The sequence below is a fragment of the Molossus molossus genome, unplaced genomic scaffold, assembly GCF_014108415.1.
Source record: "Molossus molossus isolate mMolMol1 unplaced genomic scaffold, mMolMol1.p scaffold_m16_p_10, whole genome shotgun sequence".
Lineage (NCBI taxonomy): Eukaryota > Metazoa > Chordata > Mammalia > Chiroptera > Molossidae > Molossus > Molossus molossus.
The window spans coordinates 95,546,826-95,567,597 of NW_023425345.1; the positions used below are offsets into that span (position 1 = coordinate 95,546,826).

Below are 20,772 nucleotides of genomic sequence, written 5' to 3' on the forward strand. Positions count from 1 at the left end.
CCCTTTTCTCTGCCCCTGGAATGAGCTCCTCGCAAATCTGGCCAGAGTTCCTTGCCTTCAAGCCTCTGCCTGCAGAATGAAACCCCAGCGCCTCATCCCGGTCCGCAGGTCTCGTGCACCCAGCTTCCAACACTGGTCATCACCGCGGCCAGCGACACACCTGGCCCTGCGGACGGGTCAGCACTCCTGGTCCTGCTGGGCCCTGGCCTCCTGTGCTGCCTCCCTACCCTGACACCAGAGGAAGGGCCGGCATCTCCTGAAGTACAAGTTTGTAACTTGTGCACACCCTGCTGTGGTACAATTCACACTCGGTGTTGGCTGTACCTTGCACTTGTCTTCCCTCTTCGACCACAAGCTCCGATGGAGGAGTCATACATTTCGCTGTTCTTTCCAGGACACAGGGGTGGTGGCTGGTGTCACCACCCACAACTCTTCCAGAATGGCCATAGCCCTCTGTTTCCCTCCTGCTTGTCTGTGGGGCCAACCCGAGTCCCCAGAGCCAGCCTTTGAGGCAGACCCTGGTCCCCAGGCTCTCCCTCTCCCTCCCAGGCCTGCGCCCCAGTCACCGCCCTCTCAGCCCAGCCCCAGGGGAAACCAGTCTGGGAAGCAGGTGGCTGCTAGAGTCACCAAGTGGGAACTGCCTGGCAACCTTCACAGGAATCCTTTTCTGATTAGTCTCAGCAAACAATGGGCTATTTACTAGCTCTTCTGGGCTGTAAATTAAAGGAGGAAATGGTTATCTACCCCACCCCAGGGGTAAGCGGCCTGGGCCGGAGCTGATCTCGGAAGGCCGGCCTTTCCCTGGCCAGCCGCAGGGAAATGAAAGGTGTTCTGCTCACTGACCTCCACCATCAGCGCCATCGCTGCTGCTACGAAACAGGACTCCTCAGTGCAGGTTTGGGCTTTATCGGTCTTATTCCCATGTTTTTCCAAGTCAAGTGGTCCCTTTCTGCTTCCCTCAAACCTTCTTCCTCCCATCTGTCCAGCGGTTTGATCCAGCTCCTTAATGGACAGACTATTGCTGAAGCCTATCGACGTCCAGGCCAGAAATGAGCTGTGAACCCCACGAACCCTCCTGACATTCTCTGTTAAGAAATAAAATCTTGCCCTGGCCGGTTTGGCTCCGCGGTGAGAGCGTCGGCCTTCGGTCCAGAGAGACCCGGGTTCGGTTCCCGCTAAAGGCACGTACTTCGGTTGCAGTTTGTCCCCGGCCCTGGTTGGTCGTGCGGGTGGCAGCCACTCGATGTGTCCCTTCATGTCGATGTTTCTCTCTCTCTCTCCCTTCCTCTCTCTCCCTCCCACTCTATCTGTACAAAATATGGAAAAATATCCTCAGGTGAGGATAAAAAAAGAAAAGAAATAAAATCTTGCCCTGGCCGGTTTGGCTCCGCGGTGAGAGCGTCGGCCTTCGGTCCAGAGAGACCCGGGTTTGGTTCCCGCTAAGGGCAGTTTGTCCCCGGCCCTGGTTGGGTCATGTGGGTGGCAACCACTCGATGTGTCCCTTTCACGTCAATGTTTCTCTCTCTCTCTCTCTTCCTCCCACTCTATCTGAACAAAAAATGGAAAAATGTCCTCGGGTGAGGATAAAAAAAAGAAAATAAATAAATAAAATCTTACTCAAATGCATCAGTAGAACCAGTTTGGCAAATTAATTTTAATATATAGATACAAAACAACAAATGTACATTCACAGCATTTACAAGAAATCATTCAAATAAGATTGTAAATAATTTTTTTTTTCTTTTTTACAAAAACTTCATTCAACAAAAATACATATCAAGTTACAGCGATGACACACCTTCCAGCTGCCACAGCCAAGTCGTCAGTCTGGAAGTCGTCACAAAGTATACAGGTAACATCATCTTGGTACTGGGGAGTTAAAACGACAAGGTCACCCAAAGCCTCGCCAAGTCGGTAAGTCAAACAGGAACCATGCGGATATTTACAAAAATGACCAGTTATGAACTCACAGACTCAGCTGAAGTGTTTTCTAAATACAAACGCTGATGTCTATGGAATAACTAAAGGCAACAGTTACGTGTGGTCTAGCTAAGTATATTGGCATCAAACATTTAAGCTTTGGGGCTTTTCGAGACCAATAGCTTTTCCTTTTTTATTTGTTTTGTAACCTTTTGAATTCTGCTTCCACTACACCCATCCCGAGAGCAGCAGTCGCCAAGTGACATTTTAACAGAGGGAACAATGTGTCGGCTAAACTCATTACCGGGACAACGGTTTTTGTGCTGCAGCCTTGAACGGACACACGTCCCCACGCCGCTGGCTGTCCTGTGAGGGACACAGCTGTTTCTCTCCTCAGCAATTTCCCCCCGGGCGCCAGGGAACAGGCTGCTCTACTTTGGCCAAGTACGCTGGTTTGTCTGAGGAGCATCAGTAGTTTGGGCACGTAAAGATGTCCACCTGGTAAAATGCGGCAGCCCGTGGCTTTCACAAAGACTTTCTATTGCGGATCCGCTTTTCAATGAACACGTTTGCTCTGCATCTCGACCGCAAAATGCAAGATGGACGCGGGCTTTCTGAACAGGCACGGGGTTCGTCCCCATCTGGATGAGGTATCCAAAGACACACCACCATTCAGACACGGCAGGGGGAGGGGAGTGAGATGTTCCCAACTACAAAGTCAGATCCACCGAGAACAAGCGAGGCAGATGGTCCCACCACAGCCCTGCCAAGCGGCTGTGTCCAGTTAGCAGGCCGAAGAGGAAGAACGCTGTCTCTCCAGGGTTTTACAAAGATTCTGCCCCGTGACTGCCAAGGCGGCCCTACATTCTAGGTGTAATCACTACTGAGAAGGGGTCTCTTGACCCAAGGTCACTGCCAATGTCTTTCAACAGAGTCGGCAAATTCTGAAATATGAGTAACATTGTAAGTGAAATTCATCAAAACTCTGTATCACCTTTTTCGGGGGGGGAGGGGGTCACCATATTATGCAATGTCGGGTTAAAAAGAGAAAGACAGAGAAAGCGAGATTCCTAATGAAATTCATACCTAATCTGTCTAGAAGGCTCTTTGTTTTTTCCCTACTTTCTGAGAAGAAGGAAACTTGGCAGATCAAAGTTAGAATCCTTGAGCCATTCTTTACAGAACTCAGGCATTTGGTACAACCACCGAAGCTGGACACACAAACTTAAAGGACGTTCTAGCCTTTTAAATCTATGTTAGCAGTTTTCATAATCACCAGGGTCCACCCAGAACGGGTATTTGATCAGGTGATTCTCGCGGTACTGAGGTGCAGGGGCAGCCCGGGCCCTACATGCCGTCCCCTCCGAGCTTCCTGCTGCTGCTAGGAGCCCAGGGAATGCCAGGGGGGGACCACGTCAGGACTCACCTGGGAAATAAATCAGGACCCCTCACAGAGCCGAAAGCATTTCTTCATTGCTCGTTAATAAATATCAGTACATGGAAGCCCTCTGAGTGGTTCTTCACTTTGCTGAATCCTCACAGGAAATATAACCTAAGCTAAGAATTCTCTTTGCTTCCTTAACGTAATTCACTTACATTAAAAAACAAAACACACAACCAACTGTTCTAAACGGCTGTATATACAATCAACTCTATTTAGCACAGAGACCCCTACAGTTATGGCTGAGGGGTCGGTCCACGAAAAGCATATTTAGTATAGTTTACAAAATATATCATTTTTGTTAGTAAAAATGTCAGTTATATAAATGCAACTAACACTGAGATGCCTACTCAAACACGAAGCACAGGTGCGCTCCTGCACACGGGACAGCCCTCCCAGACGCTCCCCCGGAAGCAGCCTCTGTCCTGGGGCTCGGGCGGCAGTGCAGAGGGGCCGGGTGGCTGGCCCGGGGCAGCAGGACCTGCAGCGGTACCGCCTGGAAGTGAGCGCAGGCAGATGCGGGGCGGGCTCGAGAACAGGCAGGATTTTCGGGCAAACTTTCCCATAGCGCTGCTCTAAGCCTCAGCCGAGGGGTCCAGGATCAGGTCTTCTTGTGGCAGGACATCTTCAGGAACAGCTCCAGGTGGGGGGCGGGGGGCGGGGGGAGGAACCACACACCCAGAGACTCAGTTTCCGCCTCTGTGCTGGACAGTACAGGTTTATTCTCAAGCATGGGTCTAGTAGAAAATGGACTTCCCGAGAGTAGCATACAAAAAAGATTTTCAAATAGAAAACCACACATTGTGTCATACAGCACAACCCCCGTCGAGTGCACTAATTACAACGGCCTCTCTTGCAGAGCCTGTCTTCTCCAGACATATGGAAAAGCTATTTGCATCAGCATTAACAGGACAGACAAACTCGGGGAGAAAACTGTTGTAGGTGTCAGCCCAGGGCCCTGGTTAACAAGGCTGCGGCCGCCGAGCCTGGACCTGCTGTGTTAAGGTCTCCGGTATAAAGAGCGACTCTTCGGAAACCCGTCGCCGTGCTAGCAAGGCCGTTACCACCCGCCTGGGTTCCCGCAGGCAGGGGCCCCCTTCCCAGCAGCTGGACTGCTGGGAGCTCTGCTTCCCCAGGAGAGGGCGCGGGACTGTAGACTGGTGGCGGCCCCAGGAACAATGAACTGAATGAGAATGCCCTTCAATCAGTGCATTCGCATTCACTTCATCGTGAAAGTATGAACGGGTTTTCACAGGGCAAACGGAGGGGCTGGAATAGAGATTTTAGGTCATAACGTGCCAGCACCCGGTTCCTGCTCATGGGGTCACGGGGTCACCCACTGCCTGAGAAGGACGATCCAGCCGCCCTAGGACTGCGCCCCCCAAGCAGCCGCACCTGTAGAAGCCCGAGGGCCCTCGGCACTGCACACCTCCCTGCCTGCTTCCCCTCCGGCCTGCACGGGAGGGGCCTGGGGGGTGCAGCCTGCACTACCTTTCGGTTCAGATGACACCAGGGGACACGTCCGCACTAGGTCCCCTAACACTGTGGAAGACAAGACCAGCTTACCTATGCCAGTGACAGGCAGTATCGTCCCAGCCCCAGGACGACCGTCCCCACCCCGGGATGACCGTCCCCTTCAGAACCAAGGCCAGTGCGCCAAGCCCTCGTCCTTCCCCACAGCACCTGGGGCCTGGGCTGCAGCGCCAGCGTGGTCGTCAGCCGGGCTGCAGGGGCCGCTGCTCAGCCGCTGGAGCACGACACCAGCTCCTCGGCCTCGGCCACCTTGGCACAGGTCACTGAAGGCCCCTGCGTGCGTGAAGCATCGTCGCCTTCTCCCCATTCCGAGGAGGCACATGCACCTCCGAGACCGAAGGCAAGTCCAGGGCCTTCTCCTCTGTGTTCGTCCCCAGAAGCAGTTTGCAGCCCTGGGTCCAGCAGACTGTCCTTGGGTGGAGCCGGGGGGGACAGAGGTCCTCTCCGGACCCTCCGCCGAGCGCGGCCCCGGCTCACTTCTTGAACGGGGTGAGCTTGTGGAAGGTGTGCCAGAAGAGCGAGGGCTTCCTCTTGGGCTCTGCCAGCGCGAAGACCTGCTGCCGCGGGACGCTGGTGGGCACGGTGACGTGGCGCTGCTGGAGCGGGGGCAAGCCCTGGTGCGGCGGGGCCACGGGGCAGCCACTGCAGCCTAACTCGAGAGAGGAGGGGGGCGACACAGGGACGCAGGGTCACTTTAACAGAAAGGAAGGGAACGATGCCGAGACTCGAGGTTCTTGGCTGGGTCTCAGGGAACCGAAAGTACATCTGACAGCTACGGTGACACGTTCAGGCACGTGGAGACTGACACAGGCCATCCCGCCGAGTCCTCCCAGGAAGGTACCATTACGGCATGTGACAGGGAGGGGCACCACACCGGAGAGGATGCGTGATCACCTGTGGTCACGCAGCAGCAAGTGGCAGGATTGCACCCGGACTGCTATTCGGATGAGAAGCAGCGACAGACGGCAGGGCCCAAGCCCTGCTCTGACACCTACTAGCTGTGGTTTCTGGGAAACCAGCTGCTCCCTCTGAGTCTCAGTTCCCTAACTCTAATGCGGGATGACAGTGGGTTATGAGAATTAGATGAGTGAATTCAAGTAACGTGCCTGGAAGTGACCCAGATACCTAATCAGTTTAACGACAATGATTCTATTAGAGTCGGCATTTTAAACTTGTGCAGAGGTTATTCAAAAGGCTTATTAAAATGAGCTACAAAACCACACATAACTGTGAAAATCAGCATGCTGAGAAGAAAGGGCGGGGGTTGGAAGGAGCCAGGACCTCAGCCCAGGATCCATCCCTGCCTCGGCCTTGCCTAAGGTTTCCCTGGTCTCCCAGGACGACAGGGAGGACGGAGTAAGATGGCCCGGGCAAGCGCCCGACAGGTGATCATCGTGCTGTTCTTGGGGGCCTGGCTGCTAAGCCTAGTGGCTCTTGGAAGATACAAAAACAAATACATTCTAACTAACTGACATTTACTAATCACCTGCCATTGAAAGTGGAGACATAAAAAAGAATAATAATAATATACAGCTCTGGCCGGTTTGGCTCAGCGGTTAGAGCGTTGGCCTGCGGTCCTGAGAGACCCGGGGGTTCGGTTCCCGCCAAGGGCATGCACCTCGGTTGCAGTTTGTCCCCGGCCCTGGTTGGTTGTGCGGGTGGCAGCCACTCGATGTGTCCCTGTCATGTCGATGTTTCTCTCTCTCTCTCCCTCTCTCTCCCTCCCACTCTATCTGAACAAAAAGTGGAAAAATGTCCTCGGGTGAGGATAAGAAAAAAAAAAACAGTGGGCTTTTCGGCCTCGAACGTATTTATAACATGGCAGGGAGGAGGGGCGAGCCCGCACGTGGAGGCGGGAACGGGAAACGCTGAGTGCTCTCTTGGTAATGGCGTGTCCTTGGCCCGGCAGCTGACGGCCTGTCGCAGTCCTAGGCTTACCTGATCCTGCTTTTGCATTTGCAGTTGGGAAAACAGTGAACGGTATTAATTTCACGGGGTAAATCCCTCTTGGAGTCGATCTGAATTAAGTTTATAAAATGGAACATTTTTGGAATAACGATCTTCAGTACTTCTGGGGCTCGAATAGCATCACCGGCCTTGTCCTTCAGCACCCTGGGAAGACGCCCTGGGTGCTGGCACCCTCACAGCTGCCGGCCACCCTGCGGGGCCCGGGGTAGAGGTGCCCTGCTATACGTGAGCTGTGTGCCCCCTTTTTCCTCAGCTCATCGCGTGATGTACAGAACTTTCAGACTGTTTAATTAAACTAGAATGTCGTCCGCAGGGGACACTCGGCCAGGGTTGGACAGTTCCTCCTCACGTGCCCCCAAGATGCAGGAATGGTCGGTCTGCCTCAGGCTCTGGCTGACCTGACACCACGACCGGCCCCTCGGGAGGGGAGGCCCAGAGGGCTGTGGGCAGGACAGGGAGGTCTGGATGCTCTTGGCTACCGAGTCAAATACCCCTTAGAGACTCATGTGCAAATGGAAGCAAAACCTGAGGCCCGTTCAAAACCGAATGCTCATCACGGTAAAACACCCCGGTGCTTTGGATCCCGCCTCTCCTTCTCTCAGGGCTGGTCATCTGCTAACAACTTCGAGCCTTTCCCCGCTTTTAACCCCAACGCAGATGCACAGGCACGGAGGCTTCTGCAGAACTCACCTTTTGACTTTCCATGTCCTGCCTTCTGAGCATTTAACATGGCGAGCTTCTTCTGATTTTCAGAAATCTCCATGCCTGGAGTTAGAAGCAAAGGCAACATGTATTCAAAACACGTGAAAGCATTTTAGAATAAAATGTGCACCATAACCCACGTCATCCCTGAGGTATTCACCACACCCGGAAGCAGAGGAGGAAGGAGTGGGGGTTGTCCCTGGGATGGCCACAGCGTCGTTCTCTGAACCAGGCACAGGGAAGCTGAACGGGGTGCTGTTGGTGAGGACGCACAGACTTGTGCAAACCTCGACCAGTGTTCATCGTCCCCTCCAGGACACGGCCCCGGAGGGGAGGGCATGGAACGGGGCCTGGGCCTGCTCACCCACCAGCTGTGAAAGCGGAGTGGGCTCTGACTGTCCCCGGACACAGGTGACACTGGAAACCGGGAACTGGATTTTGAACTCCAGTGTTGAGTACGAGAGGCAGAGGAGGCTACAGCTGCTGGGCTGGATCCTGCCCTGGGGGCTTCCTCCTGGGGAAGGAGACCCGGGCTCTGCCTTGGGCTCGGCGGCCTGGGGTCACTGGCCAGGGCTCGCCCTCCACGGGAAACACTCTGCGCCCCGTGCCTTGGCTCCCTGACGCCCGACATCTGTCCCTAACAGGGCCTGGCGCCTCCCTCAGGCTCTGTGCCCTGGCCCCCGGCTTCTGCGCTGAGGCCCGTCGGCCCTGCCTTCCCCCCTCCTTGCCCCACCTGCTCCATGGCACGATCCCCAGGACCAACCCACAGCCCCGCACTGGGCACCCAGGCTGACACAAAGGGCCAGGCAAGGGCCTGAGTGGTCCCCTTTCCGTCCACTCTCACCCGGCGCAGACTTAGTGGCACACTCTCACCCCAGTAGTCACCCCTCCATTCATTCCCGTCTGCTGTCTGAGCACCGAACCCCAGAGAGCCACCCCAGGCCCTCCTGCCTCTCCTGCCGGGGCCCGGAAGCACTCAGAATGCCCTACTATTTGGTTCTGTCTGAGAAGAAACCCAGACACTCCAGCTTACAGATGATTTCAGGGCCTGCACTAGACATTACACGGCAGGCACGCTTAGGACTTTGTGGCTCTCATTCTGCTTCGAAGATACGTGACCTCCGGCCCGAGGAATTCTCGGCATGACGGAGTGATGAGACTTACTGCAATGAGTCAAAAGCTGCACCAACACGTGCAAGTTGCTGGGGATCAGCTTTGCTCTTGGAATAAGATTCTTCCACTTCGTGGCAGGGCCACCTGTGAGCAGTGAGCTCTGTGTCATTAGAGGTCAAGGTACGGCCAGTGCTCAGCTGCTCGGAGTGTTGCAGAGAAGATGCCCGCTTCTGATGGTGAGTTAGCCTGACTGACTTGAAAAGCCCTTTCTACTCGAATACATGATCCCATGAAGCCTCCGGCAGGCGAGAGCAATAGCCGTGGCCAAGCCTGGGGACAACATCACGGGGAGGACCAACAGAGCGCCTCCTGGTTTCATTCCAGCTTTCCTCATGGTGGTGGGTGGGGAGGAGGACGGGGCCTCCTCCTCCACCCTGCACCACACAGCCTTTCACGTCTGGGCCAGGAGGACGGCACAGACGACCTGTCATCCCACCTCGTCTCCAGGGGCCCATGGTCCCTGTTGTACCCTGACTTCCATTCAACAGTTTGTGCTCAAAACCCTACCGTGCTGGGGAGGCCCTGGAGCCTGGCTCAGCTACAGCGGGTTTCCCCACTGCAAACACCTGGCTCAACAGTTTGTCTCCTGCGGTCCATACCCGGAGGGCAGCAGAAGCTGCGAAGACAGGGGTGACCCTGAGTATGGAGAGGCAAGGCCTTCACTGCAGCCCAGGGGGCTTCCTGGCGGAGAGGGGGGTCTGCAGGCAGGTGTGGGGCTGAAACGGACCATGGCAACAAGGTAAATTTAAGGTGCTTTAAAGCCATAGCTGAAGTGGAAGCCCCAAGGATCATCTGATATTTCTCATGGCCTGGGTGACAGTCACCAGAGTGTGACTCAGTCTCTGGGGGCACACTGAGCTGGTTTTAAATGTTGCTTGGCCATGCTGCAAGAGTGGGCAAGGGCCTTCAGCCTCCATTTTCTCATCTGTAAAATGGGTATAGCACCCGGTATGCAAATGTTGTCTGCGGTAACCACATCGGCCAGGGCAAGTCTTGTGAGCCAGTTCAGAAACACTTAGAATTTGCAAATCCTTTCTTTTCCAAAGGGGGCGATTTAACTCTGCAGGAGAGAGCTGGGGAATGAGGTCTGAGCGCTGCTTACCCATTTCCTGGTCCTCCTGCACGCGTCTCCTTTCGTCCGCACAAGCCTGCAGCCACCTCGCCTTGTCTTCCTGTTTCTTGGCACAAAACAGATGAGCCTCGTCCGTGGTTTTGCTGACGAGCTTGAAGGCGTTTTTCACGCTGAGGTTCCAGTCCTTGTCCCGCCCGTCCTCCAGGTCCACGAGCTCCATGTCATCCATGTCCATGCGGCCCCTGTAGTAGAGCATGTCCCTGCGCAGCAGGTCCTTCTTGCAGGACACCAGCTGGTGGTCAAACAGAAAGAATGTCCGCTGCTGGCTCTTGCCCTGCCTCGTGATTCTGGTCAGCTCCCCAGAGTGGATCAATTCTGAACTTCGGTCTAAGATGTCCTGTCCCTGGAGGATGAAAACACACTGTGAGACCTTCCGATTCTTACGTACATCGGGGATAGAGGCTGAGGCCCTGCCCCGGAACCTCCCCAGCTTCCCCATTTGCCTGAGGCCCCTTCACGGCTGGCCAAGGCTCAAGGCTATGTAAAATCTCAGTTCATTAGTCTTCGTGTGTGAGGTTCTTTTCTTTTTCTCCTACTCGATGGGGAAAGATTACAGGGCCTCTATGCGATCTGAGAGGTCTTCCTCATCAGGAAGAGCGGTGAGAAGGCGGCCGCAGTAATGGAGTCCGATCAGATCTGAAACGGCAGCCGGCCGGCCGGCCCTCGGACAGCGAGGACCACAGGCAGGTCCCGGCAGGTAGGACAGGGCACTGCAGACGCCTGGCTTGGAGGAAACAAAAGGCCAGACGGCAAACCGCCAGCAAGACACTGGTGAACTGACAGTAAATGATCTAAGTGTCGGAGTCCAAACACTGAAGGAAAACCACACGTTTAGCATATTTAGGTTGGGTCTAATCCAGCAGAACTTTATGGCATTTGGTATGACGCTGTCTTTTTAGTTTTATAAATTGAAGATTTTATTCTCCTTTAGTCTCAATCATACACAACATTATTCTGTAGGCCACAGCTCAACTCCAAATACCTCTTCTGCTTCCTTGCCCAGAGACATTCTGTGGCCTAGATTCTTCACTTACAGAGTAAGAGTTAGAGTCGGTGACCTCCAAGGGCCCTCCAAGCTCCAAAAATCCAAAAGGCCCTTGAAATACAAGTATTTCTTTCCAGCGTTCATCACTATTATCTACTTTAGTTAAAAACCTAACTTCTCAACACAAACTTCCACGATCCTTTGGGAGAATGAGTTTTGACTAATTAGCTGGATGTAGGATGAATCTTTCTTGTTCTAAAACTAATATGAACAGCAGCAGTTTATTATTTTTAACAATGGCCACCGAGCCTGGTGGTTATCAGCAGGGACCCCGAAGCCAGGCTGCCTGCCTGGGTGAATCCATTTCGGCCGCTTCCTAGCTCTGTGGCTGTGGCAAGCCACGTGGCCATTCCGTGCTTCAGTTCCCCCACGTGCTAAGTGGGGGTAATGTTCCCTACTTCATAGGGCTGCTGAGAGGATTAAATGAGCTCACACATATAAATGGCTTAGACCAGTGCTAGGCATGAAGTGAACACAATACAGGCACTCACTATTGTTACGGTTCTTGTTTTTATAAATGAATGTGTGCACGTGTGTGTGTGACTGTGTGTGCATGCACATATGCACTGGACATTATTACAGGCTGTATTGAGCATTGCATTTGCACTGTCTTATATAACCCTCACAATAGCCCTACAAGGCAGGTACTATTTTCCTGTCGTATAAATGAAAATATGGCCCTGGCCGATTTGGCTCAGCGGCTAGGGCGTCGGCATGTGGTCCAGAGAGACTCAGGTTCGGTTCCCGCTAAGGGTACATACCTCAGTTGCAGTTTGTCCCCGGCCCTGGTTGGGTCGTGTGGGTGGCAGCCACTCGATGTGTCCCTTTCACGTCGATGTTTCTCTCTCTCTTCCTCTCTCTCCCTCCCACTCTACCTGAATAAAAAATGGAAAAATGTCCTCAGGTGAGGATAAATAAATAAATAAAAAAAAATATGGATCGCCCCCAGCTCACAGCGGATTTAGACGCAGCCCATGCCCTCGCCACACCGTGATGTGTCTTCTGTGTTCTCCAGTGCCCTCATGAAGGTTCCTCTCCGCAGGAGAGAAGGTAACTGTTTAATTACAGACACACCTCAGAGTATTTCGTGGTGGAGGTGAAAGGGAAAGTAGTTGCCTTAAATTCAATGATATGCCTAAACATACACGCAGGTATCCCCTACTTTTCAAAAGCCCTCTTTACACCACTTCACTTTCACTAAAGACCTACATTGGTACCTGTTTTTGCTAACTGAAAGAAACCCAAAGAGAATTTTCATTTTTACCAAAAAAGGCGAGAAGTAAAAGTAGCCCAGTGTGTGGTTTCCAGCAGCCATTACAGAGGCAGCACACCCAAGCCTCAGGCCCCACAGCGGCCCCTGGAGCTCCTTCCCGGGAACCGCACTCAGCCTCCAGCCTCCAGCCTCCAGCGCTCCGCGGTGTCTGCGAGCATTGTGCTGTATTGACTGGTTTTGTGCATCCGTTAGCAAGATGTGCCCAGCGCACTGGTCTTAGGCTTTGCACCGGTTGAGCTTATGAACGGCTTCCTAGGAACGCTCTACTTTCGGACAGCAGGGGAATCCTGTGCACCCTTAAAGCCATGAGTATCAAGTATCAATCACAGGACATTAAAGTCTGTCATTAAACCAGACAAGGGGGGTGACCGATGAGGGGCTGTCCACTCACCTCCCAGCCCACGATGGAGACCTGCCACCGCGCTATCTTGCCGATGCTTTCCAGCTTGCGTTTGCGCTCGTTGATCAAACAGGCTACGTTCTTCATGGCCTCGTATGCTGCCTTTATATTGTTGTAGTCACTGAAAAGTGAGAGGCAAATTTTAACCATATGACATGCAATTCAAAAAGGAGGACTGATGGACAAGGCCCTTCAGCCTCTGGCCTCCGAGGAGCTGCCACGGTCACCAGGAGGGCGGTGCGGGCGGGGAGCGGCTGAACCCACGGCAGATAAGTGGAAAAATATCCTTGGGTGAGGATTTAACAAAGTTTTTTCAATTGAGAAAAAGAAAACAGAGATGGCGGCAGAGTAAATGGAAGCTCCACAGACCGTCTGGAGGACCAAACTAGAATTACAACAAAAATCAAGACCAAACATCAGAAACAACCAGCCGAAGAGCAGCTGGAAGAGAACCTACCACCAAGGACGGGAGAGGACGCCAAGTCGAGCCTGACTGGCACCGCGGAGGCACGTGGGGCGGGCTGAGGCCCGCAGACACTATCGAGGGCTGGATTAGTGGTGTGCACTTCCCGCCGAGAAAGCGGGGTTTAAAAAGCACGAAATGAGCTTGGGCTGCGGCAGAGGGAGGGCGGGCAGGCTGGACTGGGACTGTGTGGAGACAGTCCAGGGCTCCTGGCTCAGGAGAGAGTGAGAGACTCAGGAGGGCACCGGAGTCTTGTACTGACTCCCTCCCTCACAGGACAGGACCCACCTCACTCTAGGAGCCCCTTCCAGAGCCCCAGGGAGAAGCAACAGCCCCGCCCTAAGGAGTTTAACACCACCCAGCAAGCATCTGCCCCACCCTCTGGAAATCCTGACCCTGAACACCTGAGGGATTTTTCCATTCAGTTGAGGGCTACAAAAAAACTAAGATACCTAGAAATAAACTTAACCAAAGAAGTAAAGGACCTGTTCTCAGAAAATTATAGGACATTGAAAAAAGAAATGGAGCCCTGGCCAGTTTGGCTCAGCGGTTAGAGCGTCGGCCTGCGGTCCGGAGAGACCCGGGTTCGGTTCCCGCTGAGGGCACGTACTTCGGTTGCAGTTTGTCCCCGGCCCTGGTTGGTCGTGAGGGTGGCAGCCACTCGATGTGTCCCTTCACGTCGATGTTTCTCACTCTCTCTCCCTTCCTCTCTCTCCCTCTCACTCTATCTGTACAAAAAATGGAAACAATATCCTCGGGTGAGGATTAAAAAAAAACAAAACGAAAAAAGAAATGGAGGCAATATGAATAAGACTAAATGTGACTCGTGAATCCATAAAAATCCCAGAAGACAATGTAGGCAACAAAATTTCAGACATCACATGCAGCAGAATTTTCACTGATACAATGCCTTAGGCAAGAGAAACAAATAAAAAAAATTAATACATAGGACTACATCAAACTAACAAGTTTCTGCACAGCAAAAGAAACAACCATCAAAATGGAAAAGGAACCCACTATATGGGAGAGCATAATTGCTAATGATATATCAGATAAGGGGCTAATTTCCAAAATACAGAGAATACTCATATAACTCAACAAAAGAAAGACAAAGAACCCAATTAAAAAATGGGCAGAGGACCTAAATAATCACCTATCCAAACAGGATATACAAATGGTCAAGAGACATATGAAAAAATGCTCAACATCACTAATCATCAGAGAGATGCAAATTAAGATGACTGAAGTATCACCTCACACAGCCAGAATGGCTGCCATCAATAAATCATCAAACCACAAGTGTTGGCGAGGGTGTGGAGAAAAGGGGACTCTAGTACACTGCTGGTGGGAATGCAGACTGGGGCAGCCACTATAAAAAACGATATGATGTTTCTGTTAGCTCTTAACTTCTGTATTACTGCCGGAAACCTCTCATTCCAGAAAAACAAAACCCATCACTCCAGTTAGGCGGAACGAAATGACAGAACCACCCTAACCCACCCAAAACTGCAAATGGTCGTTGGACAAGAAAAACAAGTTTCAGGAGACCCCAGCCCCTGACCAATCAAGGACTCGGGAGACCCCAGGCCCGACCAATCAAAGACTACCACTCCCCCAGCCTTGAGTTTAAAAATGCCTAGTCTGTACAAGCTGGTTGCTGTTCTCCTTAGAGGTAGTCCAGCAGGCTGATTCCCAATAAACCTGCACTCTGGAGACCCTGCATCGCCTCGTTTCACCTCATTCTTACAGTTTACTCAAAAAATTAAAAATGAAACTGTTTGACCGTCACCCCACTTCTGGGAATACACCCTAAGAATCCTGAAACACCAATCCGAAAGAATATATGCATCCCTATGTACATAGAAGTGTTATTTACAATTGCTGAGATCTGGAAACAGCCGTATCCATCAGTAGAAGAGTGGATGAAAAAGCTGTGGTACAGCCCTGGCTGGCTTTGCTCAGTGGTTAGAGCATTGGCCCATGGACCAAGGAGTGGAGGGTTCAATTCAGTCAAGGGCACGTATCTCGGTTGTGGTTCATCCCTGGCCCTGGTTGGGTCATGTAGGAGGCAACCAGTTGATGTATCTAACTCACATCAGATGTTTCTCTCCTTCTCTTTTCCTCCCTCCCACTCTATCTGATGATAAACAGAAAAATATCCTCGGGTGAGGATTGAAAACTAATAATAATGAGGAGGAGATTCCATAATGGCGGCAGAGTGAACAAAAGCTACACAGAGCATCTGCCAGGACCAAACTGGAATTACAACTAAAATAAAGACAAATTGTCAGGAAAAAACAAACAAACAGAAAAGCAGCTGGTGAGGACCCGTATAGCCATGGACCGAAAGAGGACACTAAATTGAGCCTGGTAGAAACTACGGAGATGTGCAAGGGCCGGCTGGGAGCCCACAGACAGCAGCTGTTTTAGCTGTGAGCAGCCCCTTTGAGGTTAAAATCCCAAGCTGGCTCCAGAGCACAGAGAGCCAGGATAGAGCACTAAATTAGCGACAGTCACTCACCTTGGGCTCTGGCAGAGGGAGGGCAGACTGGAATGGAACAGTGTGGAGACTCAGGAGCTTGGAGAGATAGCAGGGCAGTGGAAGTCTACTGACTCACTTCCTCAGGACAGTACCCATCTCACTCTAAGAGCCCCTTCCCAGAGCCCCAGGGAGAAGCAACAGCCCCTCCCTAAGGAGTTTAACACCACCCAGCAAGCATCTGCTCCACCCTCTGGAAATCCTCTGACCCTGAACACCTGAGGGATTTTTCCATTCAGTTGAGGGCTACAAAAAAACTAAGATACCTAGAAATAAACTTAACCAAAGAAGTAAAGGACCTGTTCTCAGAAAATTACTGGACATTGGAAAAAGAAATGGAGGCAATATGGATAAAAGACTTAAATGTGATTTGTGAATCCATAAAAATCCCAGAAGACAATGTAGGCAACATAATTTCAGACATCACATGCAGCAGAATTTTCACTGATACAATGCCTTAGGCAAGAAAAACAAAGGAAAACATGAATACATGGGACTACATCAAACTAACAAGTTTCTGCACAGCAAAAGAAACAACCATCAAAATGGAAAGGGAACCCACTATATGGGAGAACAAATTGCCAACGATACATCAAATACGGGGTTAATTTCCAAAATATATAGAGTACTCATACAACTCAACAAAAGGAAGACAAAGAACTCAATTTAAAAATGTGTACAGGAGCTAAATGGACACCTCTCTAAATAGCCATGAGACATATGAAAAAATGCTCAACATCACTAATCATCAGAGAGATGCAAATTAAGATGACTATGAGGTATCACCTCACACGGGCCAGAATGGCCACCATCAACAAATCATCAAACAGCAACTGCTGGTGAGGGTGTGGAGGAAAGGGGACTCTAGTACACTGCTGGTGGGAACGCAGACTGGTGCAGCCACTATGGAAAACAGCATGGTGTTTCCTCAAGAAATTAAAAATTGATCTGCCATTTGACCCAGTGATCCCACTTCTAGAAATATATCCTAAGGAGCCTGAAACACCAATCAAAGAATATATGTACCCCTATGTTCATAGCAGCACTATTTACAATCGCTAAGATCTGGAAACACCTCAAGTGTCCATCAATAAATGAACAAATAAAAAAAGCTGTGGTACATATACACAATGGAGTACTACGCGGCTGTAAGAAAGAGAGATCTCTTATCCTTTGAGACTACATGAAAGGACCTGGAGAGTATTATGCTAATAAGAGAAAGACAAATATCACACGATCTCACTTATTTGTGGAATATAATAAACAATAGAAGCTGATGAACAAAATAGACCCAGAGACATAGAAGTAGGGTACAGACTGAAAACCTCAGAAGAGGGGGGCGGGGGGAGGGTAGAGATAAACCACAGAACTTATATGCATGTGTGTGTAAGCAATGGACATAGACAACAATGCTGAGGGTGGGGGATCAGGAGGAGGGGGTCAATGGGGGGAAAAGGAGAAAAATCTGTAACAAAAATACATTAATAAAACTGGCAATAAATAAATAAATAAATAAATAGCTGAGAAGAAAAAAAAAAGAAAAAGAAAATGAGGACTTATGAAAGAATACATCCCCCTCCCATTTGTATACGAATGGTCTAGACAACTGGCATTTAAACAACAGCCATTGTTTCCCTTTTCTGCTCCTCCATGAATAGACCACAGTCTGCATAGGTTAAGGGAGCTGACGAATGCAATGCAGAATTCTTGAGAATAAGAATGCGGTCCTTCATTTCCCAGAAGTTACCATGAATGAAAGTAAATGCCACAAGGAGATTAATCACAGTGACAATGAATTTCATTAATAAAGAAAGGGCATTCTTTGTGATTGTTCCTATTCGGATACAGCTAGTTTTCTGTAGAAAGAACCTGAACAATCACTAACCATGTTTTAGGGTGATGACGTGCCCTGAGTCCCATCTTTCAAGTTGTTCAGGAAAAGACACCACAGGCCACAAGTCACAGAAGGCTGACAGAGTGAGCTGCACAAATACTGATGCAGCATCTACTTCACCAAGAGATCTCCATTTCTGGTGCTTTCCATGCGCTACAGTCAAATCAAAGTAAAATGCTGCCCCCAGCAGGCTCCTGTTCACAAGGCCTCCGAAACTACCAACACTAAAACGGGAGTGCTAATCTCCACACAGACTGAAAGATGTCCAGTATTGGAAACGCTCCCATTCAAGTTCTGCTCAGAGTTAATAACGTGGGAACATGTAAACCAGTCACCCAGCTAATGAGCTGATTTTTTCTTTTTTTTTTACCTTCTAGCACTTTCCTGTGTCTTGCAGAACAGACAGAGCCTTTGGACTCAGTCTGACTGAATTCGAGTCCTCTTGCACAGCCAGGAAAAATAGCCTGGGAAGCAGATTCTATTGTTTATTTACCGAACACAACCAAACTCAGCTCCCAGAAGTCTCTGGCCGTCTGCCCAAAAGGCAGGGCCTGCTGTGTGTGGACAAGCTATTCGCACACAGAAGCAGAGCACAGAGGGAGAACAGAAAGGACAGGGGCTGCAGAAGTCCTGGGAGCAAAGCACCCAGACAGGTCCCCAGCACGAAGAAGGCCTGCAAAATAAGTGGTTTTGTTTCTTTCCGCCAGTTTTTTTTTATTTTATACAATTCCAGAAAAACAAACAAACAAAAACCAGTGTAATTTTTTAAAATTTTGTGTGTTTTACTTAAGGAAATGGGCTTTTTGTTACTTCCTTCACAATTATTTTTTAAAAAAACATCAAATCTGCCAATACCTCATAGTGAAAAATGCCCTCAAGAGAAAAATGAGCTGTTGAAAGGTGACGTGTGGACTTCTGGCCACAGCCTGTCTGGGTCTTTCGAGATATCTTTGCTTTTTATCTGTCTGTCTATCTTCTCTAGTTTCTTATCATGATGCCTTTTTATTCTTTTTAAAAAACTTCTTCAAATCCATTATTCTTTTGATTTATTGTTTCCAAACTTTTCTGATTTTCCATCCGAAAGGAAATACATAGCTCTTTCCTCTGTTTCAATGAACACCCTTATCTTGGTATTATAATTCTAATTCTTTAAACACCCATGTCTAGGGTCAATTATTCAGTGACTGAGCTCTTCTTCTCTTCCTACCTGCCAACCTAATTGTAAAAAGACTCCTTTTTTTCAGCCCTCTTTCTCCACAGGTGTCTAGTGGCAGAAAGGGCAAAAGAAAGGCTGATTCTGGGCACCCTGCCGGGCCAGGTACTGCTGGGAGAGGTGATTGCTTTAGAACAATAGCTGTTAGAACCCAAGCAGAGTGGTTTGCAGACAGCAAATTTCCTCTGGGTACAATCTTCCCCTCCCCCCTCGCACTGGGACCCAAGAGGTCCTTTCAGGGGCTGCAGCTGCAGTGAGAGCTTTGCACCAGTGACACAGGTGTCACGACAGGCTGGATTCTGGTCTAAAATGGTGCCACCATCGTAACAATCTGGTTATTAACGAACAGGAAAGGAGTAGCGGGAAGAACAGATGACATAGGCATGCCATTTACGCAGCTTTGCCAGAAAGCTGCAAGTGTGCATTCTCCAGGTTGATTCCCCACAGACGGGTGGGGGAAGGGACTGGACAAAGGCAGTTTAGATGCATGCCCAGGAAGGTCTGGGTGATGTGAGAAGGTGCTTACGTGTCAATCACTCCTGAGGGGTTGGGGAGTTGGAAGATGGATGATTTGTAACCTTGTGTTAATGCATTCTCAATATCTGGCCAGCCCAGGTGCAACTGAGTGCTTCATTTGCATGTGAATAAGATAAGGTTTGCATGGGTGGACTAATGGGTCCTAGGACTCAAGAATGTCTGTGTTTGTTATTTTTTAGTTTCAAAGTCTCTTTCCACAGTAAAAAAAAAAAGAGACAAAGCTAGGCTGCATAGTTTACAGAGATGCCATCTTAAGAAAATAAGTTACATAAATCCACATGTAACCTGGGGGAACCAATCTGTAAATAAATGGGACTGCATCCAAAGAACTGGAGCATTTGCTCCCTTGCAAAGCTCCCCCTCACTCCAAGCAGCGCTGCTTGTAGTTTCATCGCGTTGCACTGATCCTAGCAGGCGAAGAGATGGCAAGAATAGGCATGGCCACTGCGAGGGCGCCAAGTCTAAATATTGAAACTCCTAGACAAAGGAAGTTCCCTCTCTCCCTCTCTTGGTTCCTTCTCTTGCTTGCCAAGCTCCTGACTCTCTGGTTACAGGGGGAGCTCCCTACAGTGGACTAGTACTATCCTGGATCTGGCTGCAACATGGAAAGGAAACTGGACACTGGCCCTACTTCTCGTTCTGCCAAACTGACAGCTACCCCCTTTTCAGGGCTGGGCTAAGAGGCGGGGCTTTGTAACCCAAGGAATGTAACTGCGCGCAAATAAAATCATGTACCACATCTTTCTCCTGTGGGGGCTTCTGAAAATGCTTATTTCAGTGGTGCCCCAAAAACCTTGCTCCCATGAGTGATGGGGAAATCTGGCCCAGTGATTTCTCATGCAACAACATAAGTTGTATCCTAAAACGTTGCCTGGTAATGGTTGTGTCCCCACGAGCATTTCAGTTGTGGCCTGGTGAGAATAAGCAATGACCCAAGTGCTGCCACCTAAAAGAGCCAAACAGCTGGGTCTTGCTGTGGTGACATGGTCATGGGAAATGGCCATGCCCCATCCAGAACTGAAAGGGTCACACCTTACATGTAAGCACAGCAAGATTATACCTGATGCTGTGTGTGCAGGAAAACTTTCAGTTGCTATTCAGCAACAGAGAACTTTTGGTCTCCCAGAACTTGGGCACACAGTAAGCCCTAAAGGGAGATGGAAAGTAGGGGCGATCAATCACAGGGAGCCCTGTGCTGGAAGGAGAGGAGACAGGGGACAGGATTCCGGGGACAGAGCAAGCACCCGGCTGGGCGAGAAAGGGCTGCGGGCCGAAAGGGATCGCTGAGAGGCGTCTCCCAAGTGGGCCCCACATGCTACTCCATGCCCTGAGACCCCCTACTTTTTCATAGCTTGCTTTTCTCTTTGTCCTCATCCCTTCTGTAGAGCAAGTGTTCGTTGGCAGTATTTAACACTGCTCTGAGGGTAAGCTAATGGAAAGCAATGAAAGGATTAGTACAGGGGAGAAAAGAAAACATTTCTTACAATGTATTCAACTGGTCTATTTCTTTTAAAAACCCGTTTTTATTAACTACTGAGT

General features: G+C 50.3%; 1 protein-coding gene across 6 annotated transcripts in view; it reads right to left on the reverse strand.

The window, feature by feature from the left end:
• Positions 1-5,113: 5,113 nt before the first annotated feature.
• Positions 5,114-20,772, reverse strand: part of SPATA13 (spermatogenesis associated 13) — a 62,988-nt gene continuing 47,329 nt past the window's right edge. For 4 of the 6 annotated variants that reach the window (XM_036250817.1, XM_036250816.1, XM_036250818.1 and 1 more), the window contains 4 exons: positions 12,579-12,708; positions 9,840-10,212; positions 7,553-7,627; positions 5,114-5,543 (listed from right to left, as the gene is read on the reverse strand). In XM_036250817.1, the coding sequence (XP_036106710.1) occupies positions 5,368-5,543; positions 7,553-7,627; positions 9,840-10,212; positions 12,579-12,708 (754 nt within the window). In that variant the 3' untranslated portion in view covers positions 5,114-5,367. The remainder of the gene's footprint in view (positions 5,544-7,552; positions 7,628-9,839; positions 10,213-12,578; positions 12,709-20,772) is intronic. The other 2 variants (XM_036250815.1, XM_036250814.1) reach the window with 1 other exon arrangement.